Genomic DNA, 27,895 nt, shown 5'->3' with positions numbered 1-27,895 from the left:
TGTGTACCTATACGAAGAAAGTGGTGAAACCACACGACTTTATTCAATCCGTTTATTTGCGCGCCGTTGTAGCGATCGTTGAAAATTAAGAGATTCGGAGCTGAGAATGAAGCAGTGTAATAAAAGACAAATCAATTGGGTAGGTGATGACAGAATGATAACAGAGCGATCGCGTTCAGAATGGAGGTGTGGACCAATCGAGTTCATTAATGAGCGTAAACGTAGCTTCCTCCTGTCAGAGGATAACCAACGTTGTAGCCGTAAGCGTAAGCGTAGGGCGCAGCGTAATGAAATGCGGGCAAGGCTGGCTGGACGAATCTGGCTGGAAGGCCGTAATAAGTTGCACCGGGTAGGGCGATAGGCAGGGCGTAGACCGCTTTTCCTTGGGTATTTGATTGAGTGGATTCAGCAACCGGCTGGGCAGGTGCAGAATCACTTGCGACTGTTTCGACAGCGGGAGCCGGTTCAGCAACTGCTTCGGAAGCGCCTTGAATCGTTCTACTGGACGGTTCAGCAACTTCAGCATCTTTGGGATAGTACATCATGGCGGCTGGTTGTTCCTCTGGGATTGTTCGACTGGCAGGTTCGGCTTCTTTGGCCACCTCAGCTTCTTTAGGATAGTACATCATGGCTGCTGGCTGTTCTTCTGGGATCGTTCGACTGGCAGGTTCGGCTACTTCGACGTCTCCGGCGTCTTTGATGTAGTACATCATGTAAGCTGGTTTTTCTTCTTCTGGGATCGTTCGCGTCGCCGGTTCGGCCTCTTTGGCGACTTCAGCGTCCTTTGGATAATACATCATGACAGCTGGTTTTTCCTCTTCTGAGATGGTTCGAGTAGCTGCTTCGGCGGCTCCCGTGTCCTTTTGGTAGTACATCATTTCAACGGGTTTCTCTTCCGTCACAAGGATTGTTCGACTCGATGGATCTTCAACTACTACAGGTTTTGGGGCGGGATCAGCAGCAGCGGCCACTACGACAGGTTCGGCAACAGCTTCTGGGACAGGTGCAGCGACGACCGGTTCAGCAACAACTTGGGTGATAGGTTCGGCTACAATCTCTGGAATCGGTTCGGCCTCAACTGGGATGACTGGCTCGGCCGCTTTGACGACTTCAGCGTCAGCACTTACGGAGGCAATTGCAATGGGTGTTTCCTCTTCTTTGATGGGCAGGACTCGGTAGCCTTTCTCGTCGGCTTCGTAGTCGACGCGTTGTGATCTTCCCTCAGCATCAACGTATCTAAAATGATTAGTAGACGATTGAAATCAATAAAAAAACAATTGCATCATATAAGAAGTAAATATTTACGTGAATGATCCTTGGACAGATTTGCCAGGTTGGCCCATCATGTAGTGGCTGTGACCTCCAGGAGCTTCGTATTTGAAAACGTAGCCTTCCGGTGCGGAATCCAACGAACGAACTGCCGGAAGGACAGCGGCGACAGGTAAATGATCACCCGTTGCACGATAACCTTTGTCGTCAGCCTCGTAATTTGTTTTGTATTCCATCAGGCCGTCTAAACTCCGGGAGCTAAAGATTTGACGTGATATCTTTATTCAGTCTGTACTTCTTAGGAAATTAAAAAAAAAGAAGATGTGTCTAATAAATTTACGTGTAAAAGCCGGAGACAGCTTTGCCGGGTTCGCCCATCTGTACATGACGACCTTCCGGCCCATCAACGTTAATCGTGTACTGGCTAGTCGGTGCAGATGTCACCGTCGTTGCGATACAAATCAGAATCACCTTTTTAAAAAGATAAGTGAATTAATCAGTTACAAATAAACTAAAATTAATTTCGAATAGCATTTTAGATTTTAGATCAACTTACTGCCGGAATCATTTTCATTTCTCTGCTACAATGTCTTACACAAGAACAAACGCTGGAGAGCCTCTGATCCATGGTGAGTGAGTTGCCCGTCTTTTTATACCGGCCACGAATTTCCTTCGCCCCTGCGACATTTTTTAAAAAAGTAGAGAAAACTAAAATCACTCTCGATGCACATTGGAGGAGAAAATCTGGAAGAAAACGAAAACGGCTAGCGGCCACACCTTCCGTGGTATCAGCAGGTGGACATAGTGTGGAGGGTGGTCTGTAGCAACCGAACTACAAAAGGCAAGACTATTTTATCCATGTGTTACGTATTCAGAATGTTATTTTAAAAGGTTCTTCTTCTTGAGAAAAACACCCCCAAGGTCACAGGGCCTGCCCGGCCGCTGCTCGTGGCTCTGGATGCGTCTTCCGCATAGTAATGAGGCCCCCTCACGTCCTTCTTCTTCTTTTTTCCCCCCTCTTCCCAAATTCTTGTGCTAATATAGATGATACGATAAAAGCGAGATCTTCTATGCCATTAAAATATCTCGGGAATTGTCGTCAAGTTGGTGTTGTTGCTACTCCCACGGAAAAACACAACAAGCGGATCCTGCTAAAAGGGCAATCGAAAGTTTACGATTCCGGCTGGCTTAAACCGGTTTGCCGCCACTGTGCCATCTTTGCGCAATTTTTTTTTTGTAGCTAATAGGTAGGACGACCTTGGCTCTTGCGTGTAATATTTACAGAGCAGAATTTAGGTATTCATTTCTTGTTGTGCCAAAATTTGATCGTCCCTGCTATAGTTTCGGCCATTAGTCCAGCCTTGGATGCGTCGCAATTCCACCGAATTTTTATTTGAAAAGTCGTTAGTTAAGTTTTATCTTTCATTTTAAAAACCGCAAACTTCTGATACAAATTGTTGAATATTTTGAATTCCAAACTTGCTGTCGGGCAACAGCAACACTAATTTCCATTTCGTACAAAATGTTCGGTAGATTTACTCCGGCCTTGGTTTTTAGCGTCTCCCGTACTACAATTATACCCGAATGAAAATCGAGAGTTTTTAAAAAAACAAAACACCGCAGCTGTTATTTTTATAACTACCAGAGTGAGAAGACGGCCAACAGATGGATTCCGCCCCGCCAAACAATCCAGTAAATTTTTAAATTTCTTTTTTTTCTTTAAGTGTTTTGTTTAAGAGCTACTTTTTTTTAAAAGAAAAAAAAAAGGTTCATAGAAATAATTTATTGATGTCCTTTTACGGTTATAGGAATTCGTCGTTCAAACATGTACAGGAGGGTTCGGACGGCCTTTGTCGATGTTTCGAAGTGTAAGACTTACAAACATGTCGCTTCTGAGTCTCCCCATCTTTCTTTCTTTTCCTATCCTTCTAACAAAGCCTATCAAATGGACGTCAACCTTTGACAAATTTTTTTACGATTTCTTATCTAGAGAAAGAGCTTTTTTCCCCCTCTTCTCCGGTAGTCAAGTTCAATAGCATTCACGAGTTCTTCACAACTTTACACACTAGAATGCCCTTACATCAACCTTGCCTTGTCATCATTCCTCCTCTTCGTTAACAAGTGGTCGGAATGATAACACTCGTCTAATCATAAACAGTCGTAAATCATTTATTTGCATGTAATTATTCTTAACAATAAGCCATTAAGGCGATCCTTTTTTCGATTCCAGCTGGGTTGTAGGTAAATTTTCCCCGGATTTTCGCGTAGGTCGCTTTTTTTCGCCCAGTTGAAACATTGGGCAATAACCTACCTTCATTATTATTCCTGGCACGTCTCCCGACAACATCTTCTCCCTGCATCATGTATACTGCTGGAGCTGCTGGACGAGTTGTTTGAACTTCGTTTCTTGGCACCATGACATTTCAGATTTTCAGTGTTAAAAAACAACAAAAACAAAACAGTAATGAACCAGTTTCCCGCCGAGTGAACGAATTTTACCGTCTACCGTTTGAATGGTGTTTGTGGGTGACTTCATGGTCAAGGTAAAGTCATCCAGCTGGACCACGTGCGTTTTATTTCAAACCGAACGTCCAGATAAGACACAAAAAAAGGCGAGTCAAGAGTCAATTGAGTTCGTTCACCCACCCACCTGTTATGACGCAGCTTTGGAGAGTTGCCGGACTAATTCCCGCCGCCAGCTATACAGAAATTGTCTCTGTGCATATTGCATTTGGTAGACAAAATCGAGCTGCATCGTAGGACCACCGACCAGTCTCTTCTGCCTCGCCCGTCGTCTAGGGAGTACAAGTGAGCAAAGCTATCTAAAAATGATTGCCTTCGGGGTGAGTACATTTTAATTCGTTCGCTTTTCAAAGTTGTAATTCAAGTTCAGACTCTTTTTTTTTTTAATTTTTTGTCAGTTCAGAGAATTAAAATATTGAAAACATTTCTGTAGATTTTGTTAGGTTTTTGCGCCTTGTCTCAATCGTTGCCGATTGGTAATCCTACCGATTCGGTCTTGATCGACTACAAAGCGGATTCGCACTCCCGGTTTGAAGAGGGCACACCAGGAAAGAGTGTCAAAGGTTCATACAGGTAACTAGAGTACTTACTTATTTCACAAAATAATTGAATTACACATTCTCTTATTTTGTAATTTACTTAGCTGGATCAATGAAGACAAAGTCTATCAAGTAGATTACACAGCCGATGAAAAAGGGTATCGACCACGTCTAACTGTCAAATCCGTTTCCGAAGCTGAACAGAAGCCGATCGCTCAGCAAGAAAGCGTTCAGGTCTCCGAAAATAAAGAGGAGAAGCCGGTGAAAGAATCCATCGCGGATGCGATTATCTACGAAATTCCAAGTCTCATTCAACATGATATCTTTCAAGTCCCCGCATTGCCAAACGAAGAGAAGAAGAAGGTGACACCGGAGAAAGAAGTCGGCACGGATGCCATTGTCCTTGAAATTCCAGTTCTTGACGTCGCTCAACAGGATAGCGTTCAAGTTCCCGCGCTTCTAAATGCACCAATGACCGAGGCCGGCGATGCATTCATCTTCGAAATTCCTCTCTTTGATGTCGCTCAACAGCAGGATGGTTTTCAGAATCCTACTTTGGAAAACGAAGAGAAGGTGACACCGGGGATAGAGGGCGGCTTTGATGCGATTATCCTCGACATTCCCGACTTTGATGAACCCACTCCGCTGGTACAAAAAGGAAGCCAAGCTTCACTTACGTCGCAAGATGACAAGATCGTTGCCGAACAAATTGTTGCTCCTCCATCGAAGCCCGTCACCCTTCAAGCCGATTCGCAAAGCGATTCAAACAAAATTGCGGATAAGGTGGCCGTAAAGATTCCAGATGCTTCCGTCCAAGAACAAGATGTCGTTCAAATTGTACCGCCAAAGGTAACCGAGGAAGTGAAACCAGACCAATTTGTTGTTGTGGTTGCTCCAGCCCAATCTGGTCTGGCGGGACAACAATTCAACAGCCAAATCCAATTATTTTCACAAGGTGAACCGAGCGAGGCGGAACAAGAGAAAGTTGGTGATGATGAAGGTGTTGTTATTCTTCAACTCCCATCTAATTCTGATGTCGACGGACAAGAGGAAGGCTACAGTCAAGATGATACAACCAATCCAGAGATCGACACTTCAGACCTTTACAATATTGCTCCATTGTTTAACTTTCAGCCTCAAGGCCCAACCGACGATGAAATTTACACTGACGATGCTATAATTATCGATGCTGCGGGTGATCCATTTGCTTCCGACGGTGCCCAAGCCGATGAAGACCAAGATTGGGGCCAGGCTGAAAGCCAAGATCAAGCTTCAGAGTACCTCAACGCAATGCTCCAGGAATACCTGAACCAGTTCTACAGCAATCCCAAGCAAAAAGTTGACAGCAAGGAAAATCATCGATCGAAATTCGAAGACGATCTTATTAAATCCTACAATGACTATAAACAAGAGAAAATCTCAAGAAAAGAGGATGACTTTTCAGCTACATCCGACTACCAAAGAATGCTGGAGGCCTTATCATCTGGCGAGCAGCAAGTCGTCTCTTACGACGACTACCAAAATTTCCTTCGTCATTTTCAAATTGAAGAAGAGGATCGACCGCGATCGAAAGTCAGCGATGTCATCACCCAAGACCAGGGAGAATCCAACGAGGAATTGGAAGGAGCATTTCGCGTCCTAATGGATTTACCTGAAAATGATGGCGAGCAGCTCATCGCTCACAAGAAAGAGAACTCGAAATTCGAATCGGGAGATCAGTTGTATGCCATAGACGAAACATTCCTGCGAGAATTGTATTACCAACTGTGGCTCGACGCTCAGCAGCAACCCGCCCAGCCGGAACCGATGTACTACGCTATTTATCCAGAATCAGCGTATTACTACCGTTAATCTTGGTTCGGGATACATAAGTTCAAACTTTGGGTGGGGAATAACGTGATTTATTTTCAATTCGGTGATGTCCTTTTTTGCTTTTAATTTATGTTATAAATTTTGTTGTGGACTAAATCTCAAAAGTATGTAAGCTCAATGCTCGCCTGGAAGAGCAATGACCATACAACTGGTTCTCCAATACAAAACAGTTATAAAAACTTGATTGGAATCTCCAATCAACTTCTTATTTAAGACATTTTTCGTGTTGTAGAAAGAAAAAAAGAAAAGAGAACCCGGTAGTAGTCGGCGACAGACACGGATGACAAAAGAAACTGGTTGAACTGAGTCTAAGTTCACATCGCCTTTTACGCAATTTGTGTCGCACAAGAAGAGCTTTGACCGTATGTTTTCTTGGAGCCTTCTCTTTCTTTCTAATGACAATGGGGGAAATTTAATGGGTTTTCTAAACAGGAAGAGAAGGGAAAAGCTCAGTTGATCAACGACTGATTGATTGATTATCGTGCACTAGTAATCCAGAGAGCGGGTGCCCTTGAACAGAGATGCATCATTTCTTTTTCCGGGGTCACCTTCAACAAAGGAGGAAGAGTCGAGCTCTCACTTATTATGGTAAAAAACGATTAATCTCATCTCTGATGACCCCCTTGCCATTTTATACAATACCGATGTCAGATTTCAAGAAAGGATTGCGATATATCTTGCCATTTTGAACTGAAACTAACAGGAAGGAGAGCGTCGAATTCGAATACGTTTGCATTTTCTATAAGACTCGACGGAGGCCAAGCGAAGATACCAGCGGGAGAGTGAATACGATTCTCTCCGAGCCTTCTAGCAAACATTTCTCAGGTGTCCTTGAGGCCAGAAGATCAGCTCCCACGACCTACGATCACTTCGAGATACAAATGCTATGAAAACAACAATGGGTAAATTCAACAATGTTTTTGTATGTGTTTCTCAAAAAGAAAAAAAAATTGGTAAAGCTCTAAATGGTAATCAAAACTATCTATAGGTATGGCACTAGGTGCGAGATTGCATTCGACTGAAACTCAGCTGCGTTCGACACACATAGCGACTCCCATGCCACCGCCGACGCACAAGGCAGCAACTCCCCGATGCGCTTGCCGATCGACCATTGAGTGGACTAGCGAGACGAGGACTCGCGCGCCGGATGCTCCGACAGGATGGCCGAGAGCGATTGCGCCACCGTTGACGTTACTCTTGCTGGGGTCGATACCCAGCTGGTTGATCACAGACACGGCCTGTGCAGCGAAGGCTTCGTTCAGCTCGAACAAGTCGACACTATCCAACGTCCATTCGGCTTTGGCGACGGCTTCACGAACGGCTTGGACTGGGCCTAAGCCCATGACTGATGGGTCGAGGCCTATCTGGCTGTAGGACACAATGCGGGCCAGAGGTGTTAGAGAGCGCTTTTTCATTTCAGCTGATGAAACGAGGACAAGGGCCGCAGCTCCGTCGTTTAAACCAGAAGAATTGCCTGCAGTCACCGTGCCATCCTGCTGAAATGTGGAGCAATTATTTAATGATGTATAAGTAGCACGTTAATTTTGAAAGTAGAGTCATACAGTTGCAAAGGCGGGTCGGAGTTTGGATAGAGTAGCAAGACTGGTTTCAGGTCTCGGAAACTCGTCTTCATTTACAATGATTTCACCCTTTCGATCTTTGACTGTGACGGGTACGATTTCCGTCTCAAATTTTTTGGCTTTTCTGGCTTCCTCTGTCCGTTGCTGTGATTGCACAGCATATTCATCTTGTTGTTGACGAGATATTTGGCATTGTTTCGCAACATTTTCAGCTAAAAGGAAGGAAACACAATATTTACAGTGTGTCAGATGAAAATGTTAATTTTTGCAATTACCTGTAACTCCCATGTGATAATGGTTGAAAGCATCAGTGAGACCATCATGAATCATGGTATCATTTAATGTACCATTGCCCATTTTAATTCCTGGTCTCATTAGAATAGCATGAGGAACACGGCTCATAGATTCTTGGCCTCCGCAGACAACTATTGAAGACACACCAAGTTGAATAGACTGGGAAGCTAGCATGACTGCCCTAGTTTAGAATTATATTTTAGTTTTATTTTATACACATCTTTAAATGAACAATTCTTACTTTAATCCTGAACCACACAGCATATTGACTGTATATGCTGGTACAGAGTATGGAATTCCTGCGTTGCAGGCAGCTTGACGGGCAGGATTTTGCCCCTCTAAAGTCATTAGTATCTGCAAAAAGAATTCAGTTTTGAGTACCATGTATAAATAAGTGGAAGTGATAAGATGGGGGAAGTAACCTGTCCCATGATGACTTCAGAAACATCATCCGGTTTTACTGAAGCTCGTTTTAGGGCTTCTTGGATAACGATAGTCCCTAATTCGCTGCCACGAAACGACGAAAGTTTCCCACAGAAAGACCCTAAAACCAATTTTTCCCAATGCATTAAACAAAAATAAACAAGCATCCTTGAACGAAGCACTTTACTAACCAATAGGGGTTCTGGCGGCACTAACAATATATACATCTGCCGGTTTCATTTTTGAAAATTAAAGGTGGGTAAATTTTATAAACAACTCTCGAAGAATCGTCTGCTCTGAATGACGTAATGAAATCAATTCTCAAGCTTTTATACTGTCCATCTACCGGAGGATATTTGACCTACATTCCCTAAATGGAGAAAAAAAATGTGCCATCTTCTCAACAACAAAATTCGAAAGTTGACTATTTTGAGGCTGTATATCAGGATTAAAAATTCAGATAGTTTATCCTTACATTAATTATTAACAAGTTTATAGAATTAGAAAACTTGTGCCAGAGGGACAAAAGTGACACAACACGTGAATCGAGCAGAAGACACACACATATACTCGTGAATCAAAGGCTGTTCAACCCTGAAGCTGAGAGTGGAAAATCTAATTGCACCAACTGTAATCAAGGAGATTATACAAAACAGGTTTGAATTTCCACTATCTTCGTTCTTAGGAGAATTATAATTATATCAAAGACTAGTAGTAGGTTATGTTAAGTCTGGTTGAAATGAAAACCAGTCAGTACCTCCGCCATGCTGCCGCCATGAGAGATGTTGCACTCTTATTACCATGTCGTGATTATGTTCTTCACGAAGAGATTCGGTTTTGAATGGATAACATGCTGTAGCCTAACAGTATACTAAAAAAACGTCTAACTAGCGAGTAAACATCGTTATCAGTGCGCGAAAAAATTCAGTGAATCTCATTATTTCTATGGAAATCGTTCTCGGGAATTGACTTGCCTACAGCCAACGTGCAGCGTAAAAATCCCATATTTCTGTTTCATATTTGACAAAAATTATGTAATGATAAACCTAATAATTATGTTCATTATTTCATACAGGGAAACCCCATACCAAAAAGTTGAGTGAGAGACGTGCTGCAACGTTCGGTTCAACATCATAGTTTATTTCCCAGCGGGCGCGGGCCCGCAAGCCGATTATTAAGATCAACTAAACGTCCGTTATGGGCTACACAACAATAAGGTTAGTTTCGATTAGTTGTCACCCATTCCAATCTGCGACTTCCAGCATTGGAACGAATACCAAATGCACGTTATTATAGCTCAGTACTCGGTATTCTTTTAAACTGTCTGATCCCTTTTTCCCATGGTGCTTTGCTTTGTTGTTGGCAGGGAAAAAATTGGTTTGACAGTAACGGCTTGTTTTTGAGGTCCCCCCCCCCTCCATATAAAAATGGCACTGACCATGGTTATCTTATAACACGAAGTTGATTTTTAAAATAATCATGTGATGCATTCAGAACAATATGCAGACTTTGTGTGTCACATTTTACATGTTTTTGTTGACAAATATTCGTGAAACTTGGCTTTATCACATTTGTTAAAAAAAGATGATTCGTAAAGGCAATTTTTTCCAACTATCGGTCTCCTACGATAATGAGCATTCCGTTAGGTCTTTGAGTTTTGAAAATCGCTACCTTTATTCTCTCGCTTGAGGTTGTTGACATATTGCTGATAAACTAGCACGAGCTTCCCTGGTTCAAATTATGCAATATAATAACAACTGTCTGTGACGGAAGAAGTAAGAAATTGTCTTGTACTCTGCGCTTTGTCACAGGGAAACTGTGTGGTTCTCCCGGTCGGCCCAATCGGCTAACACCTTTTCATTTGAATTTTTTCTATTCAGCAACTCCCAATTATTTTCTTGGGCCAATCCAACTTTTTATTTTATTTTTCTCGGCTTCTCGGAGCTAAGGAGAGTTGGTTCGCTCATGCGATCATCGGTCATTTAGTTATCACAGTGTAGTTTAGAGGCCTAATAATAGTGAAAGAAAACATTGGAAAGAGGCCCTTGTTTTACTCCGTTTTATTCCAAGATAATGTAGTACACTTTTCCTGTTTTGATGAGCAAAAGTCGACAACTCTCAGTTGAACTATTGGGACGCAACAGACAAGGCAACAGATGAAAATCTTTGGAGGGTTAGACGCGAAAAAAACTTGAATTTGAAACAAGGAAAGCGATGCCGTTTAAGGATGACTTTCGAGCTTGTGCACTCTTGACATCGTCATCCTTATTCGGAATCCAGAGGCAACGAGCCAACGACACGTCTTTTGTGTTTAAAACTTTTTGGAATTTAACATAACAAAATCACTGGGATTAATCTTGCTGAACTTGTTATCATTTTGAAATAAAGGAATTCTTGAATTTCATGTTCATATCCTTTTGTTGAATTTGACAGTTAGCTCTTTTCCAAGTTCTTTTCTCGCACCGTCATCGCGGTAGTTGGAATTGTTCTCGTTTCAATTGTCGAATTAATTTTTTTCTCCTGTTGCAATTAAAGATTTTTTTTCCATTACTTGAATCCTGATTGACACATTTTGTATTCTTTTCGTGCGCACTTGATGATTTAATACTGACAAAAACTCATAGCAAGAAAGAATCGAAAACTCGCCCAGCAAGAATGTCTGTACCACTTTTAATTAGCAGTAAAACAAAAAGGCTTGATAACGTTATTTAAATTTGAAAAAATATTTTTACAAAAAAATGAAAAAATTAAACACAAGTCTTGTATTTCCCTTTTAGAAATAATAAATTAATTGGGATTGAATAGATGAAATGAAGATTTCAAAATTTTGTTTTTGTAGAAGAGTATAAAAAAAAAGTAGGTCCAGTATCATTTGTTGGGGCGAAGTTTCTTCAAAACGTTTAACCAATGATAATCATGCCAAGGTTTGCCAATGTTAGTGCAGCCATTTGCAGATTATTCAATGTTATGATGGTGTTAAAAAGGGGTGCCAAAGGATTTGGAGTAGGGGTGGGAGTTTGTCGGGTGCCATCGCCGTTGACGTTAATAACTTCATACAGTTCCTCGGCGTCAGATTTGGTTTCCAGATTGCCGTCAAAATCGTATTGACCTGTTGAGAGGAAAGTCGACAAAGAGCGTTATGAAATGATAGCGTAAAAAAATTACATTTTGAATAAAGAAATTGACCTTGTTGATAGAAAGGATAGTAGGCGGGGAAAGTATTTCTTGGGAAATATCGATATCCGTAGCCTGGTGCGATTGGGCTCATCGGATATGGGTATGCTCCTGGACGAACAGCAGGAGAGACGGATAATTGGTTTAGTCTAGTAGTAATTGTTTTCCCATCAATTGTCTGGAGCTCGACCTGGCCGTCATCAGTCTCTGAACTTCACAATGGGGAAAAAAACGATTGAATGTTTGACACGAAAATAATCATTTAATTCAGTAAACTAACCTAATGTAGCCCCAGAAACCTTTGCCAGGTTCTTCCGCTTCTAGAAGACGGCCTTCCGGTCCGTCAGCGACAATAGTTGTTGTCGGTCTGGTATCTGTTGGAGCAGACATAGCCATTGTTGCTAAACAAGCCACTATCACCTGAAAGTTTATCGAAAACCAATTCAATTTTTAAAAACAATCAAAACAGCGCCTAATTTTAGAAAAGTAAAACAAAAATTTAACTTACAATTGGAAGCATTTTAATTTCTCCGATTGGCCAATGAAAATGCTTTCGAATTTCTTTGAAATTGCCACCGGATTCGCTTGTGTCTTCACCAACACCTAGCTGTACTCACTCTGATGCTTGGCAAAGAGTTTTCTCGGCTACTTATATCTACTAGTTCAGATTCAGGTTTGTGCATTTTCGTAACAATGCGCCAAGGGAAAAAAAAACGTCAAATGAAAATGCGCTTGGCTGTAAGAAAGAAAACTTAAACCTGAAGCGCTAGTTAACTAAAGCAGACTCCTTTTACGGATTGTACTGGTGGTTGTTGAACTCTCGGACGAATAAGACGTCGCATTCCTTAATAGTGATTCAAAGTCAAACACTCCCCCTGTAGTGGCTTTACAGATTCGTATAATAAGTGGAGAAAACTGGATTTTGGATTCACTTGTTTTGGAAATCAGTCGTCTTTTTTATTTCACATAACATTTGCCGCGAGCTCTACTTCTGTAAAAATCAAACTGGAACCCTTTTTTTAATCGTTTTTCTGTTCCTCAATTCCTTTTCCAATTTTTATTTCTCGAAAATGATTTCAGACTACGTGTGTTGAGTTGCTAATTCGTGATAGAAATTCAGGAATTCTTTAAAGTCGATAAAAACGAATAATTGTTTTGAATGATAAACATTGTAACTGCAAAGTGATTTAAATGCATTCAAGGTTCCCCGACAAAAACCGTTTATTTCCTTTTCCGAATAATAATTTAATTTGAATTAAGTAGGAAAATTGAAATTAGATCACAAAATTTGATACAGTGATTATATAGTCCCAATAATGTGTTTGATGTTTTCGGCGGATACAGACCCTTAACCCATGACAAGCATTGCTGTATTCGCCAGAAACAATTTAAACATCTGCATGTTGTTTAGGGCTATCAAAGTGTTAAAAATAGGTGCCATGGGATTTGTGGGGGTACTTGGTTTGGTGTTACCGCTAGTAGAAGAAGAAGAAGAAGGTTTAGGAGTAGTAGTAGTAGTAGTAGTAAAAGCACCAAAAGCAAGGCGCAACTCTTCACCTAATGCGTCTTGTAAATCCTCGGCATCGGATTTAATTTCGTAATTTTCGCCTAATCCGTAGTTATCTGTCGTAGCATTAGATGACAAAAGTGTTAAAAAAAGCAAAAATTAAAAGCAATATTTTTAGACTATTCAATTGACTTACCTGGATAATTGGCAGGGTAGTAGGCTGGGAAGTAACTTGCTGGAAAGTTTCTGAAAACGTTAGGTAGGCCTACTCTGGAATAGAATGCCGGAAGCGCTGAAGGAGAAACGGGAAAATAGTTTGGCTGGAATCCTGTGGGTCCAACGTCAAACATTCTTTTGGATTTCATTTTGTCGTCAGTGATCTGAGAGCTTTATCACACCAACAGATAAAATTAAAATCTTATAGATCGGTTTAATTTTATCAGCTAGAGGAACTTACGGGAAATTGACCGAAGTAACTTTAATGGGTTCATCGCTTGCTTGAACTTGATGACCATCAGGTGCGACAGGGTTAATAACCGGTCTAACATCTGACGGAGCAGACGCCACCATTGTTGTTATGCAAAAGATGACCACCTGTTTTATTTGGCAAAGTTTTTCCATTTAAATTGAAAAATTAATCCAAAAAAATTAACTTACAACTGAAATCATTTTGTTTCTATTCCTTTGAAATATTGTGAATAAGTCGACTCTTGCCAGTCCTGATATTTTATTCGCTTGGATGTGTCTTGTCGATAACTAGCGACTGTCTGATACATGACAATTATTTTCCCGACTTCTTATATAGCGTCGAAGCTTTGCGTGCACTTCAGAAATTCCAATTTGAAAAATGAAAACAATGTACAATTTACAGGTATTACTTGCTGCACAGTGGTACAACTGGTACAGTGGACATTGGTAATAACCTTCAAAATGAACCGCGTTCACGACTGAACTTCACGACTCTACCTGGACTGTGTAGTTATTTACAATAAAAGCTTAGAAAGAAGAATGCGAATGCGATCAGGACTCTGTAGAATGCACTAATTTGACAGTGGGTGAAAAAACTTATGAACATGCAGCAAATTCCGAAAAGATTTCGGGGATTTTTTATTTGAACTCACAGCCAATCACGTGATTCGGTTTGTTCTACCGAATTTCGCAATGCAATTTTTGAGCATTTTTTTTTTCCTCTCCAATTATTAGAGATGAAACGTAACGGAGAAGTAGCGTGGCAACATTTTCAACCCGTTTCGCGTTGTTTGCATTCTAATGATTCGTAGCTCAATGTATTTAAGAGTGGAACAAAAGGTTTATAAGGAACTCAAATGGCCTCGGGTTTGATCAACGAGTTTCTAGTTATCGTTGTTCTTCGTTCTCATCGAAATATTTGTTTAGATTGCTGAATTTGCATTTTTTTGTTTTATTTCGTTGAATCACGGTTATTTTCCGTTTCATTTGCTATCAGATTTTTTCAAGCGAAGCCCAACTTTTGTCTGGTTCATTTCCCTTATTTGGGCACTTTGCTGGTGGAGACTGATAAGTTCGAACACATTAACGGTTGAAATTGTATTAATTATTTTTCAATTTGCTTAGTGGGGATCAAAAGAAATGTACATAGTCACATTCGAAAAAGCAACGTTTAGTTCGGTTTATTTTAATTTTTTTAAAACATTAAATAAGGTTAACAATCATTCGAATTTTCTAGAAAATTTTCTAAATTTCATTGTGAAAATGTCGAATCTATTTTGTGATGAGCTTGAAAAAAAAGAAACATTAGCCGCCCATAGCCGTCAAAATTTTGTTTGCAATCATCATCATGATGATATTTTTCTTGTTCGCCAAAATCATGGGCAGAAAGAAAGGCGTAAGTGGGCCACGTTCTGTTAGGACGGCAAGTTCTTCGGGAGTTATCTGTTCCAATTGCTCTTTTGCCTCAGCCATTTCTTCTGGTGTCATTGACAATTCTGAAAAATCTTCTCCTGTCCTGTATCCCCCATCGTAGATTGATGACAGGTAATCTTTAGCTGAACCATATTTGCCTGAAAAAATGGGGGAAAACGTACAAAATAACATACAAAATGGCTAGACATTTTTGTTTTCCTGGCTTACCTGATACGTAACCAGGATAATAATAGAGGTAGTAGTTTTGAGGAGCGTATCTGTAACCATAACTGGGCAGCAAAGGGGCTACGGGGTAAACCGAGGGAAATGCGGAATAACGTTGAACGGGGAAGACGCCAGGAGCGACGGGCAAATGGGCTCCGGTGGCTCGGAATCCCTTTTCGTCGGCCTCGTAAATTGTTTTTTCTTCCACACCGTCTGAGTTTCGAGAACTGCAATTGCAATTAACGGGAAAAATTAAACCTTGATCAAAACACCGATGTAATCATTTCGACTTACGTGAAATAACCGGAAACGGCTTTTCCTGGCTCGCCTGTCTGTACGTGATGGCCATCGGGTCCGTCTACGTTAATAACCGTCTTGGTTTGTGCCGGAGCAGATGCAACCAACGCGGCTAAACTAGCCAGAATCACCTGTTGATATCGAAAATACGACGTGAATAGAGGTTTTCCACAGATAATAAAATCCACCAACACTGCTAGCGTCCATTGAAATCTGAACTTACTATCGAAATCATTTTGATTGAAGTTATAAACACAGTTAGTCCTGTAAGATCAAGGCTCCTCTATCCTTGATGTTTCTCGTCGACGGAGTAGTGAGTCTCTGGTTCTTGGGAAACCATTTTCACTGTTCTTATATACTGGGCGCAAGTGCAACGTTGCGATGGTTGTTCAACTAGACATAGTTGAGAGAAAAATCAGAAACAAGAAAAAGAAATAAAAATAACGAGTTCAATCCACTCCTTATGGACCCAGTCAAAAAACCTGTATTCTGTTGGATGGCATTATTCATCTAAATTGGAAGCCCTATCCAAGAATGCTTGGTGCTCATGTATACTACGCGACATGCATCGTTTACATCCACGGTCGAATCCTTTTAAAAACACGTTTGTTTGATAATTGCATAATCATTCGTCAATTTTCAAGGGGGAAAACTTCAATTCACAGTTGAGATTTTTTATTGTTTACAAACGGGAAATCAATCACGTTGCGTTTCTTAGTCATACTTCTTTTTCTTTTTTGAATCAAAAAAATTAAATTAGCTAAACATGACCGTGTTTCGGGAAAGTGAACCCCGATTTTTACAAGATCGTGTAAGTGATGTGATTTTGAGTTCCCAAAGCCGGGACGGCGTGGAACAAAAAACAATGTACGAAGCCAATGATAATGGATTCCGTGCCACCGGAGCCCATTTACCAATCTCTCCTGTTCGACCACCATTTGTGAACCATTTGAATCTTCCAGTTCACCCCATGATCCCTGTGTCATATTTTTATGGTAGTTCGTTTTGTAAATTCAAGTTCAGATTCAAGCCAGAAGCACTAAAAACTGCCGCGTGTTTAATCGATCCCAATGAACTCCGTCATTGGGACCTGTATTCTGAACTAAATGACATCCATCCAAACTTGACAGGCTATTCAAATCTGCCCGTTGCTCATGATGGCAGACCCACGTGATCCACACAACGTCGAACCTTACAAACGAAAACGAGTTAGACATGCGCTGAAATCGTTCATCAATGTTAAAAGAAGAAAAATAATTTTTTTTTTACTAATTAAATTTTGTTTTGTTTACCAACGGGAAGGTTTTCTTTTAATAATTTCTCAATTTTCCTAGTGAAAAACAAGTGAACTAAATTTATCCTTCGAGATGTGATTGCCAAACCCAAATTTGTTTCGTAATTTCTCGGCTCCGGCTGCCTGAGTGTGTATCGTCAAACCAGGGTTCTCGCAACACCACCTTTCATATGGGTTCTTATAGGCTGCCGTGATTCTGAACTATAATTTATATCCAGTTATTTAGATAGATTAAGATCACATTGTTATGTAGCATAAGGAATTCTGATATAGTTTCCGGATCAGACCAGGTTCAGACTATACAACTTTGGGTCTAGAAAGGGTTGCGAGATGAAAACTAGATGTGGACGCATGACCTCTCAGACGGACACGGGCGAATACATCTATTGTCATCTTGGTCTAAACTTGAATCGCTATTCAAACCATCCTGTTTTTCTCCTGCGGACCGATCTCGCGTCTATGCTGCAAGTCCGTCGAACCCCTTGAGAGAAAAACATGTCTTTCCAGTTTTTGGTTGGCCGTTTGCGCTCGTGTCTGTAAGATTTCTTACAACTCGAGGGCAACACCTTTAACGGAGCGTTCAGTTACTCGATGAAATTGAATTAACTTTTGACGTAACGCTCTCTCGAAATAGTCAATCATCAATACAGTCAACACATACACCGCTGTTAGAAAACGCTTTGTTTCAGATGAAGATTGAAGCTCTTTGAAAATGTTTGAAATGACATTGGCTAATTAAGATGCTTTAGTCTTTTTGGAAAGACAAAATACAATTGGCGGTTTCATTGTTGTCTCCTTTTTGGGCAATTCTGAAAAATTAGACCTACTGTTTTTAACGAGAACACCAAGCTAGAGCTTACGAAATCCATCGAATAACACATTCAAATTCCATTTAAGCGTTAAGCGCGTGAAATCTGACATCCATCAATGAGTGCTGGGGTCGATTCCGTTCGTTTAATCGGAATCATAATAAATATGTTCATGAATGAGCTCACCTAAATACATATTTTGTACATTTAATAGGAAACCAAGTGCTCACTTCGTGGAGGAACCGGTTGAACTTGTCCTTGCTGCAAGATGGCATCTGCATAACGCTGCGGTGGGGTTCCGTCAGCTCAACTATCAAGAAAAGTAAGTGACATTCACTCTGGGTTTTTGCTTGATAATAAATTTAGAATTTCGCATTACATTGAAAATGATTGGGCGATGGGTATCGGAGACCACCGTCAAGTTAACTTGACACCTCCCTTAATTACCTGTATTTAGTTACTGAATCGATGCCTTCGATTATACACCGACCGGCGATGCCATTATTTGAATGCAGTACATTTGCGCTCGGTAAACGATGCATACAATTTTGATATGGATCGTCTGCCGACCAATAACACCGTTGTTATCAGGGGGTTAAGAAGGGTTCGGCCACCGAAACTCGTTTAGATTGGCAATTGTTTATTTTCGTTTGTAATCACTAAAAATAAAAATTACAAGAGGAAACAGTATCGTGATAGGTTATAAATAGGTTCATGAGTTTTACATTAACTATATTAAATAAAGCTGATGGCATTAAGGCGTGATTGCCTTTCACAAATGATTTAACCCAAAGCCATCATAATTTTGTTAGCCAGCAACATGAGCATGATGTTTTTCTTGTTCATCAACATCATTGGGAGCATGAGAGGAGTGAGGGGGCCACGTTCGGTTAGAGCGGCAATTTCTTCGGTCGACAGCTCGTCGAGGTTCTCGTATTCCGCATCGTCGTTCACTGCCGGCAGGTAATCTTTACCCGAAACAAGTTTACCTGAAATGAAGAATAACGGTAACTTTAGATCAAAAGTTGAATTAGAATTGAATTTTGGTCGTGCTGGCTCACCTCCTAGGACATTAGGATTGGCGATGTTAGGATAATAATAGGGGTAGTAGTTTTCAGGAGCATATCTGTAACCATAACTGGGCGCAGAGGCTACGGGGTAAACTGAGGGAAATGCGGAATAACGTTGAACGGGAAAGATGCCAGGAGCGACGGGCAAATGGGCTCCGGTGGCTCGGAATCCCCTTTCGTCGGCCTCGTACAAAGTCCGGTGTTCCATTCCGTCCAAGCTTCGGGAACTGCATTAATCAATTCACGAGAGTAACTAACGAATGAAAAAAATATTGGCGCAGTTTCGACTTACGTGAAATAACCGTTAACGGCTTTTCCTGGCTCTCCTGTCTGTACGTGTTGGCCATCGGGTCCGTCTACGTTAATAACCGTCTTGGTTTGTGCCGGAGCAGATGCAACCAAAGCGGCTAAACTAGCCAGAATCACCTGTTGGTATCGAAAAATATCACGTGAATGGAAGCGAATCCGCAAAGAGTATAACTTCCGCCGTAGAAATGGTCGAAGGAATAAAATCGGAACTTACAATCGAGATCTGCATTTTAGGTATTTTGGGGAGGTGATGAACTATTAGGTCTTGGGTCTGACGAGTGAATGTCTCATTCTGCCTTCTAACTCCGGTTTTTATATTTTTCTCTCGAGTTAATTTATTCACTGATTCCCCCCCCCCCTCTACCCATCAGGTATGGATGGGCATCATCACGCCCAAAATAACCTGATGAAAAGGGACCTGCGTTAAGCAAACTTTTTGTTTTAACTCCTTCCAACGTATATCATGACTTAAGGGCTAATTTGATTTCTTGTTATGTGATATTCAATGTGCCTTTTTAAGTCGATTTCAAGGTCAATGCCTTGTGCTGATATCCGTAAAACCAACGAGAAAAAAATTGATTGGAAAGTGATGGCTTTTAAGAGCGTGCCGCTGATTACCAGCATCTATAAGAAGGCGCAGGTTTCCGTTGAAAACCCCTTAAGACTTACACAATCAAGTACTTTTATTACTTATATAGCTTCACCAAATGTTTTTGCAGTCAGGATCAGGTTTTCCGTCAAAGATTGCCTTCAGTTGTCTCGTGTAAAAATAAAAAAAACTGTTTGAGGCGAAGACGTTTCCAGCTCAGCTGCGTGTCTTGTCGCATTATGATTGATCAAAATTACCCATCTCGATTCTTCTGCCTCAAACCCCTAAAACATGTTCTTGTACTTTTTTGCTAACGACGAAACGAGAACTTGCTGATGCTTCGATAAACTTCTTAACGGAATAATATGTAAAGACAATTCTAGGCTGGACTAAGATTTACCCTCTAGCGTTTATTATTATACACATTTTTTTTTATGAATTAAGACGATGTATATTTCAGACGTAGAAGGAAATAAAGTCCGAATATGAGTGGAGAAAGATCAAGCGATTTCAAATTCTGGGTAATGTAAAAATTAGTCGGGCGGAAATTGGAGGAAATCGTAGACTCGATTTAAGAATCGACTTTGATTTGATTGCTACCATCATACCAGTTCTCAAATCTTTTTTTGCGTTTCGTTTTTATTTTGAGAATCAATCCTGTTATTTCTGGATTTTATTTACAGGTGTTGAGTTGTAATTCTACCTAGACTTTGATCTGATATCGTAGCTGGTATCATCACATTTTTGTCCATGGAAATTAATTTAAGTCCGCGGCTCCACGCTCCTTAATACGTAAACTCGCTGAACGGTCCACTATGCATTATGCGAGATCCTTAAACCTCAATTTTAATCCATTTTTGCAATCCTTTTTTTTTCTTGCGTTTAAAGTTTCAACTTTTCGATCTTCTTTAACAATCGCTGACGTCAGGTTTATTCCCCTGATACATGGAGGCGTTCTTTATTCACATTTGCTATTGTTTAAGTTATATAATCAGTTAAGCAAACATGCCCTTGGCTATTGCTGTTTAGCAACGAAGATCGCGATCAGCTGGTTATTGGACAGCTGAAGAAGACTAGTGAAATGATTTTAAAATTTACCGTTTTCTCGGAACTTTTTACGCCATTGCTTAGCTTCCCAAAATAATTTTACAGTTAAAAAGTTTGTAAAGAAAACAAAAATAGCTAAGCATGACCCAATTTCGGGAGGAAGTCCTGTCGGGCATTGCTGATGAGAGGCCAGGTTTTTGTTTTCCTACAGAGCGTTTTACTCTTTTTAATGAATTAAGACGATTTAGCCCGGGCGTAGAAGGGAAGAGAGTCCAAATATGCGCAAATATGGATGGAGAAAGATCAGTCGATTTCAAATTTGGTGTACTGTAGTGTAGAAATTAGTCGAACAGAAATTGGAAATCGTAGTGGAAATCCAAGTTGACAATGACAAATGGAATTTCTTTCGTACTTTTTTTTACCGACTTTTGATTTTACAAACCGATTTTCAACTATTTTTTGTGTTTTATTTCTGTTTTGAAAATCGATCCTGTTATTTCTGAATTGTATTTCCAGTGTTAAGTTGAGCATCACTAACAAGATGTGCTCCGCATTTATTTTTGCAAAGTCTTTAGTGAAATCGCATATTTGCATTAATTTGTCCACAGCACTTACGTTAACTCGCTGAAATATCCGCTGTGTGCGTCGCAGAAAGACTATCGAATGTGCATCGATCCTAAACCACAATTTAAATCCAGTTTCCATTCTTTTCTCCTTTGTAAGGGGATGGCCGGATGGCGTTTCAAGTTTGAACTTTTCGATCTTCTCTCACAGTCGCTGATTTTTTCCGCGGCTCATTCCTCTTTTTTCCTGATACATGATTGCGCGCACATTTCCCCCCATCTGCGATTGGTGGAGAGCATGTTCTTCTACACACACAGTCTTAAAATTGACTATTATCACGGAATTTTGTTCGCGATTTCTTGCCTAGTCTTGTTGCCGTAGTCTCTAGCCCATTATTATTACGGCGTTATTTTTTCAAGGGAATAAGTGTCGGAGTCTGGTTTAGAAGTGTGTGCGTGACCTCCTACAAGGGCTCAAGGGTAAAACCTGTTTTTGATGAAGTTGATTTTTTTTTTATGAATTTGATAACTTGGCAAAATTTGGGTATTCTAAGAATTTTTATTTTTTTCATTTTTTAGATAAGGGCAACACCCTTCGAATTTGCTACTAGATGTTAAATTCCCCGAGCTTTTTAGCAGTAAATATGCAGAAACACAAAAGATTTTTCGTTGCGCAACTTGCCTACTTTTTTGTACGTACTTACTACTTACCTCTTTTGCTCTATTATTATGCTTTAAGCATATGTTTCTTTTTTGGCACTTGCAGAAATTAAACAAGTATTTGGTAGCTGTCAATTGAAAGGAACCAAAATAAAATTACGTATGTCAAACGAGAAGAACACCAAACTTATGCGGGATATGTCAATTCGAGTTAGAGAAGATACTTATCTTTGGCATAAAAAAATGTTGACATTTTTTTGGATCAACAAAAAACAAACCCCCCCAAGTTAAGAACCAACTCTCAAAAATTTCAAATGCAGTCGTGACAAATCTTGTTTTTGGACCTTGAACACTCGAAAAAGGAATCGGCGTCGTCTCTCCCTTGCACGCCATTCCTATCAATAATTAACTGTACGAAATGTTACGTGTGCGATACGCCTTGTTTTCCATGTTAACGATGAGGATTAAACGTGCAAAATCTAATGTCAAAAATTTATTTTCTGTAGGAAGAATCTGCATTTGTGATCGGGCGTGAAATCGGCGAAATTGAAATGGAAATTGGAAACAGCCAACTAGACAATTTAAGAAAGGTGAGTGGCATTTACTTTTGACTTTCTCACCATGGCGAGTCCATCAACTCGATCGCGCAATTCAGTGGATATAACAGACAAGAAATAACTTAAAGAGATTGGCACGGCATTTCGGCGGAGGAATGTTTGCCCAGGAATATCAAATAGAGAAAATGTTGTTTCCTTCGCGGTCTCAACCTGGCCATCCGTCTAGAGTTGGGTTGCTTCGCCATCGAAGCAGCTATTGCATTTGGCATCTGGGAACGTCGAGGCCCTGAAGGCACTGCCACCTTTGTCGGATGAATAATGAGCTCACATTAATCAGTCCTGCTCGTAACGGTCATTGCTCCGAACACGTAAAACTTTGTTTTTCGGTTTTTTCTTACCCATATTAGGGTCGGTCGACGTATCGTCGTCGCAGCATTGGCCACCGAAAAACACGCAGTCGCTGGCTCTGTAGTTGTTGTTGGCCAGCAGTTGGCCGGAGCAGGAAGTCACCACCGTTTCCCAGATGCCCTCCATTTCTGTTCGGTTCTGGGCGGAGCCCGAGTAACAATTCAAACAAAAATCGGCGTCAAGGTACTCGTTAGGATCAAAGACGGCAGGATTCGCTACGCAGAAGCAATTAGAAAATGTTACACTCATTTGTTACACTTTAAAAAAAAATTTAATTCGATCTCACCCAAGGTTTTGGCTCCGTCGCAACAAAGTCCGCCAGCTTTGACGCAGTTTTTGGAATTGATCCACCAATCTTCGGTAAACCCGTGCTGACTTCTCACCAAATTCCCAGTGCATTTCACTTTGGTGGTGCTGCTGTGACAAGTGTAGCAATTTCCACTGGTAGTCGACATAGTCTTCGGGTCATCGCTTCCTGTTTTAGCCAACAAATTACTGCTCATCGTTTTATTTCAATAGTGCAGGGTCATTCATACCGTTCATGATTCCGTCGGCGTTGATGCCGCAGCAATCACCGCCCATTTCGATGCATTCTTGAGGCGTTATGTATTTATTGAGCGTGAGTGTATCAAGTCTTTTCCCTCGGCAATTAGACCAGACCGCACGAGCTACACCTGTAATGTTCATAAACTTCTAAAACAACTTTTAAAAAATAATAATAATATAAAACTACTTATCTGACCTGCTGAAGACCTCGATGATGATGCAATATCGGGCTCGGCGAGTTTTGTTTGAATGGTTGTGATGGACGCCGGCGTTGCTGTTGCTACGACACAAATCAGAACCACCTGGCGATAGCAATAGACATTAGATAGATCACCGGTATAATCAATCACGACACGCCAATTGCGCTTTTGCTTTTTCGCTATTTAAACTTACTAGCAACTTCATTTTTTCACTTTTTTGTTTAAATCCGAGTCTGAGGAAGAGGCTTTCCAAGTTACAAGACAAACGCCGAGAATCTGACTCGTGTTGATTGTTGCGCTCAGCTTTTTATACTCACACCGAAAAAAACAAAAGGCAGTTAAACGTCCCTCCGGAATTGTGTCTGTAGAGTAAAGTTGGGATGCTGCACGGCCAGCAGGTCATAAGGGCAACACCGTTTAGGGCTGGGCTCGTTTTGTGCATGTTGATGAGCTTCGCCTGTCCAACTTTGCATTCCGTAACCATGCTATTTTTATATGTTGATGGTGTTTCAGCTTTGGGGAAATGTGAGAGAACCGTCATTACGACTCATTTTTGAAACTTTCGGACTTTTGAGTCCATCCAAAACGGGAAAAACTTTTTCACTAGCGCTAATAATGCTGATTTGAAGTCTCGAAACCGACTTCGACTTACTGCGCATTTTCAGTTATGTATAAACAAAAATTAAACAGAAATTAACTCGAGAATAAAAACTACTGGGTGTGTTAATCTAGTTCGTTCCTTTGTGATGTGCTCTCGCGGATATTGACGCATTAGTTTTTTTACCTTCAGGACCAAAGTGTTGTTTGCGTTTGAACCGAACTGTTTTGGTATTAAAGCAAAATAATCAATTAAACCTAATTAATTTATTATTTTTTTTTTTTTTCGTTTTAAAAATATCTTTCCGTGACTTAAAATTTAAAAACAACGCCACGTCGCTCGATATAAATGGGAAGATTGCGTTAATCATTAACATCTACGTGCCAATTTATTGTAATATCTTGAAAGGGATAAATTGTAACAACAATTACATGCTGAATTGCTTATATAGTTAGACAAATTGATTATTTTATTGTCAAAACAAAAATATTTTGGGTTTCCGTGCTTTTTCCGTACGGGAAATATGACAGGGTGCCAACAGTACCACCGGAATCAATTATTTCCCCCAAAACTTTTGATTTTGTTTTAATGGAATAGTGGTTGCAGTCTCTTTAGCGGCGGTAGTAGTAGTCGAATTTTTGTGATGTCCGTTATGTCCATGACCATGATTGTGCTCACCATGCCCAAATCCAAACCATTCTAAAAAAGCAAAAATATTTTTGAATTGGCCGCCATCTTTAGCGTTCTGTACGTCGGTGACTGAAGCAGCTGGCATTTGATCACTGCCCTGTAATAATTTCAGAAACAAATATTTCAAATCTTATTTATCAAATTAATTTTTTTGAAATTAGTGATACCTGGATCATTAACTGGATACAGACCAGCACGAAAAGGAACGCTACGGACTTGCTCATTTTCAGACTAATAATGCAGTTTCAGTTGTTTCGGTTCTGTCTACGAAGCTACACAGCTCTTTTATAAAGCCCTCTGTGCTGACGTCAATCGACTTGCGTCTGTTAGCAACGTATAACATAGACAGTCGAAACGTACCAGTAAAGCTTTCCAAACTAGGATGTGTCATGACTGATAGAAAAATGACGCAGTGCTTCGAAATATTAGCTGCATGAAAACAGACGTTCGTATATTTCACAACGCACATTGTCAAAAAAACTGAGGGAAACGATGACTGAGAACGATTTATTGCTCGACGTAACGTAAAGCAGGTGTTGGAATAGTTCAACGACACTCATCTGTTTGTTGCTAGTTATTATATTATAGTAAAAGAACCCGAAAAGAACTAGGCATTTTCTGTTAGCTGCCACCCTTTGCTCTCACTGCGAGCTCCTTTTAGCAAGGGCACGCTGTTATAATTACGCTGATATTACGCTGATTAAGTGGTTATCCTGTTCAATTAGAGTAAAGGAAAGATTTTTTTAAGTGACTAGATTTTCTGAAATTGAAAAATTATAATTTTCCTTTGGAAATGGGAAATGTTTCTTTTGTGTTATAAACACTAAACGTTGAATTCTCTTTTGCAAATATTTTTTGTTGTTTTTGTTTCTCAAGAATTTCGATTATTTTTAATAGATCCATTTTTTTGTACTAATTTATCAAAGTTCCTTAGTAGGCAAATATTTAATAGTGTTTCTTCTTATAAACTTGTCACAGAACATTGTTTACAATAGTTAGTTAGTTTACAAGTCTGTTTGCCCCGTTGCCCGTTTCAAATTGAAATCCGTTTCCCGTGGAAAGCAGTTTTGGATTTCAGCAATCTCTTCTCAGTTTCACCGATGGATCAAGATTACAAGTGGTTGTTGAAGGTTTTAAAGTTTTTTGTCAAAAGGAAGGTAGGTAGATTAGAATTACCGTCAAATCAAATGACAAAAGGTTAGGGTTAGAATTTTTGTCAAAAGGTGGGGTTAGAAGTCGTTTGACCGCTATATGTTCCCGTATTAGTCATGACAGCGAACTTCAACATTTTCTATCGTTAAGACAGAGAGGTATTTTTTGTTTTTATTCATGAATGCCATTGTGTATATGAATTAGATATATTCTTGTATTCGTGTGTGGATATAAAGGTTATTATGCCTGCAATTTCAGTCCCACTCCCAGTATGTCGTCCGAGCATATGTCCTGAAAGCAGCTGAAAGTGCTGTCCGTATGCTGAAATGTCGTCTCGTACTAGAAACTTCATTGAATGGTAACTATACTAACTAGTTATGATATTTGTTTTATAAATTAAGTTGTTGTATTAGTCTAATTAAATATAGTCCATGTTGGATAGTTCATTACATTTTCATCCAGTTTCACTTTGTTTCAACTACACTTGGTTGTGTTGATGATTTACGCTGGTTGTAAAATTTTGACAAAAAAAAAAATGTTTAACAAAAAAGAAGTCATTAGCATGCTTAGTCATTTTGTAACTACTGTGTATTTCCAAAGCTGAAGCTATCTTTTTCCTTTAATTGTCTAAAGTTATAGATTAATTTGTTGTTGTTCGCTGATGCTGATGCTGATGCTGTGAATGATAGTGTTTGCTGCTCAATGTGCAGATGGTGAAAGGTGTTGTTTTCTCTGGTGTTAGTGAATCTACAGTTATTTTCTTACCTTCTTCACCTTCTTTGGACATGTGGTTTGTACAGGAACATTGTCTTGGTGATTAGAATTACTTGGTTTTTAAAATACATGGCTAGAAATGTTAACTTAAGAATCAGTCAAAAAGGTAGTGCTGAAGCCTTTTGAAGAAAGATGATGAATTGCTTTTTTGTTTATCTTCACTTGCTTTACCTGTGAATTAGCTATTCCTGTAATCTAAATTCCACTGGCCTAATCATCTGATCTCAAAGCTTGACTACTGTTCATTTTCCAGAAACCAGAAAAAAACTTGACAAAAAAGTAATCGTGTTTATTAATTTCCTTTAAAGCAAGCTGTAAATGTCAGTGATTGAAGAGCAGAGAGTAGATTCCTTTGTTTAATTTTTGTGTAATTTTACGTAACATCTTAAGATGTGATTTTATGTGATTGAATTTTCATCTTTACCCCATTTTTTAAAATTTGGTATGCTTGTTTACCCTTCGACTCTGTGAAATCTCTACAAATTTAACTATTTAAGTAACCGCTAAATTCAACTTTACTCCGTTCATACAATTTGTAGGCCTGGTTTACAGAAAGTTACCGATGACGAAAGTCAAGCCATCATCTGCATTCTTCCGACTCGCAATAATGAGTAAAAGTTTCGTTTTTTTTTTTTTTTTTTTTTTACATGGAGTTTCGTATCATTTCAACTATTTTTTCTATGTGTACACTCGCACGTGACTTTATAATGTCTTAAGTCAAATCTAGGTATATTTTAAAAATGTTCCATTGATGCAGTGTTTATCATTTTCAATTACTATTGTAGATTTCAAGCTGCAGACGGGACGAACAGTTTGCTTGGCCTTCTCGCTTGAAGGTCACGAGAAACATTACGTAAAACTGGCATGCGGTAGTGTAGAGGTTGGGTGAGAATGACACGTGTTTCATCATTATCAAAGCAGGTACAATAGCCGCAAGGGTAAGGTATTTGGTATTCATTTTGATATTGGTTTTCTTTTTGTAGACCCATCCCCAGCAACGTCTACCTTAAGAAGGAAAGGCCAGTTTGCATTTCAATCGAAGGTC

General features: G+C 40.0%; 8 protein-coding genes and 2 long non-coding RNA genes across 16 annotated transcripts; 2 read left to right on the top strand and 8 right to left on the bottom strand.

Annotated features, from left to right (window-relative positions):
- Window positions 1-101: 101 nt before the first annotated feature.
- On the bottom strand, window positions 102-1,969 carry LOC124197989 (fibrous sheath CABYR-binding protein-like). Its single transcript, XM_046593590.1, has 4 exons — window positions 1,826-1,969; window positions 1,610-1,740; window positions 1,306-1,527; window positions 102-1,236 (listed from the first exon to the last, which is right to left on the bottom strand). The coding sequence occupies exons 1-4, from the start codon at window positions 1,895-1,897 to the stop codon at window positions 207-209; spliced, it is 1,455 nt and encodes a 484-aa protein (XP_046449546.1). The 5' UTR covers window positions 1,898-1,969; the 3' UTR covers window positions 102-206.
- Window positions 1,880-6,387, top strand: LOC124197987. Of its 3 annotated transcripts, XM_046593585.1 has the most exons (7): window positions 1,880-1,898; window positions 2,803-2,961; window positions 3,078-3,137; window positions 3,260-3,429; window positions 3,500-4,112; window positions 4,226-4,365; window positions 4,436-6,387. In XM_046593585.1, the coding sequence occupies exons 5-7, from the start codon at window positions 4,098-4,100 to the stop codon at window positions 6,180-6,182; spliced, it is 1,902 nt and encodes a 633-aa protein (XP_046449541.1). In that variant the 5' UTR covers window positions 1,880-1,898; window positions 2,803-2,961; window positions 3,078-3,137; window positions 3,260-3,429; window positions 3,500-4,097; the 3' UTR covers window positions 6,183-6,387. The 3 variants fall into 3 exon arrangements, with proteins under 3 accessions (XP_046449541.1, XP_046449542.1, XP_046449543.1); XM_046593586.1 differs by lacking the exon at window positions 3,260-3,429; XM_046593587.1 differs by lacking the exons at window positions 1,880-1,898; window positions 2,803-2,961; window positions 3,078-3,137 and having other exon boundaries at window positions 3,247-3,429.
- Window positions 6,388-7,106: 719 nt separating this feature from the next.
- LOC124197990 (acetyl-CoA acetyltransferase, cytosolic-like) lies at window positions 7,107-8,830 on the bottom strand. Of its 2 annotated transcripts, none has more exons than XM_046593591.1 (6): window positions 8,692-8,830; window positions 8,500-8,621; window positions 8,319-8,431; window positions 8,059-8,258; window positions 7,766-7,995; window positions 7,107-7,699 (listed from the first exon to the last, which is right to left on the bottom strand). In XM_046593591.1, exons 1-6 carry the CDS (start codon window positions 8,738-8,740, stop codon window positions 7,229-7,231), a joined length of 1,185 nt encoding a protein of 394 aa, XP_046449547.1. In that variant the 5' UTR covers window positions 8,741-8,830; the 3' UTR covers window positions 7,107-7,228. The 2 variants fall into 2 exon arrangements, with proteins under 2 accessions (XP_046449547.1, XP_046449548.1); XM_046593592.1 differs by having other exon boundaries at window positions 7,107-7,696.
- Window positions 8,831-8,916: 86 nt separating this feature from the next.
- Window positions 8,917-27,782, top strand: LOC124198000. 3 transcript variants are annotated; one of them, XR_006876410.1, is made up of 8 exons: window positions 8,917-9,156; window positions 9,576-9,717; window positions 17,902-18,009; window positions 22,432-22,515; window positions 26,335-26,434; window positions 26,710-27,461; window positions 27,568-27,577; window positions 27,636-27,782. It is a non-coding gene; the product is annotated as an uncharacterized LOC124198000 (long non-coding RNA). The 3 variants fall into 3 exon arrangements; XR_006876409.1 differs by lacking the exon at window positions 27,568-27,577; XR_006876411.1 differs by lacking the exons at window positions 8,917-9,156; window positions 27,568-27,577 and adding an exon at window positions 9,249-9,492.
- Window positions 11,250-12,342, bottom strand: LOC124197997. Its single transcript, XM_046593600.1, has 4 exons — window positions 12,183-12,342; window positions 11,955-12,094; window positions 11,687-11,886; window positions 11,250-11,609 (listed from the first exon to the last, which is right to left on the bottom strand). The coding sequence occupies exons 1-4, from the start codon at window positions 12,192-12,194 to the stop codon at window positions 11,401-11,403; spliced, it is 561 nt and encodes a 186-aa protein (XP_046449556.1). The 5' UTR covers window positions 12,195-12,342; the 3' UTR covers window positions 11,250-11,400.
- On the bottom strand, window positions 12,878-14,156 carry LOC124197995. Its single transcript, XM_046593598.1, has 4 exons — window positions 13,839-14,156; window positions 13,639-13,775; window positions 13,378-13,568; window positions 12,878-13,297 (listed from the first exon to the last, which is right to left on the bottom strand). Exons 1-4 carry the CDS (start codon window positions 13,848-13,850, stop codon window positions 13,023-13,025), a joined length of 615 nt encoding a protein of 204 aa, XP_046449554.1. The 5' UTR covers window positions 13,851-14,156; the 3' UTR covers window positions 12,878-13,022.
- On the bottom strand, window positions 14,816-15,922 carry LOC124197994. Its single transcript, XM_046593597.1, has 4 exons — window positions 15,808-15,922; window positions 15,582-15,715; window positions 15,291-15,514; window positions 14,816-15,220 (listed from the first exon to the last, which is right to left on the bottom strand). Exons 1-4 carry the CDS (start codon window positions 15,817-15,819, stop codon window positions 14,955-14,957), a joined length of 636 nt encoding a protein of 211 aa, XP_046449553.1. The 5' UTR covers window positions 15,820-15,922; the 3' UTR covers window positions 14,816-14,954.
- On the bottom strand, window positions 18,311-19,357 carry LOC124197996. The gene is made up of 4 exons (XM_046593599.1): window positions 19,281-19,357; window positions 19,050-19,183; window positions 18,749-18,984; window positions 18,311-18,676 (listed from the first exon to the last, which is right to left on the bottom strand). The coding sequence occupies exons 1-4, from the start codon at window positions 19,293-19,295 to the stop codon at window positions 18,471-18,473; spliced, it is 591 nt and encodes a 196-aa protein (XP_046449555.1). The 5' UTR covers window positions 19,296-19,357; the 3' UTR covers window positions 18,311-18,470.
- LOC124197992 lies at window positions 22,406-23,953 on the bottom strand. Of its 2 annotated transcripts, none has more exons than XM_046593594.1 (6): window positions 23,830-23,953; window positions 23,633-23,738; window positions 23,427-23,564; window positions 23,177-23,365; window positions 22,881-23,105; window positions 22,406-22,784 (listed from the first exon to the last, which is right to left on the bottom strand). In XM_046593594.1, the coding sequence occupies exons 1-6, from the start codon at window positions 23,839-23,841 to the stop codon at window positions 22,705-22,707; spliced, it is 750 nt and encodes a 249-aa protein (XP_046449550.1). In that variant the 5' UTR covers window positions 23,842-23,953; the 3' UTR covers window positions 22,406-22,704. The 2 variants fall into 2 exon arrangements, with proteins under 2 accessions (XP_046449550.1, XP_046449551.1); XM_046593595.1 differs by having other exon boundaries at window positions 23,427-23,558; window positions 23,830-23,927.
- On the bottom strand, window positions 24,597-25,307 carry LOC124197998. The gene is made up of 2 exons (XR_006876408.1): window positions 25,092-25,307; window positions 24,597-25,021 (listed from the first exon to the last, which is right to left on the bottom strand). It is a non-coding gene; the product is annotated as an uncharacterized LOC124197998 (long non-coding RNA).
- Window positions 27,783-27,895: the final 113 nt, after the last annotated feature.

This window comes from Daphnia pulex, chromosome 7, assembly GCF_021134715.1.
Source record: "Daphnia pulex isolate KAP4 chromosome 7, ASM2113471v1".
NCBI lineage: Eukaryota > Metazoa > Arthropoda > Branchiopoda > Diplostraca > Daphniidae > Daphnia > Daphnia pulex.
The sequence above is the reverse complement of the archived record's forward strand: the minus strand, read 5'-3'. Positions and strand labels throughout refer to the sequence as shown.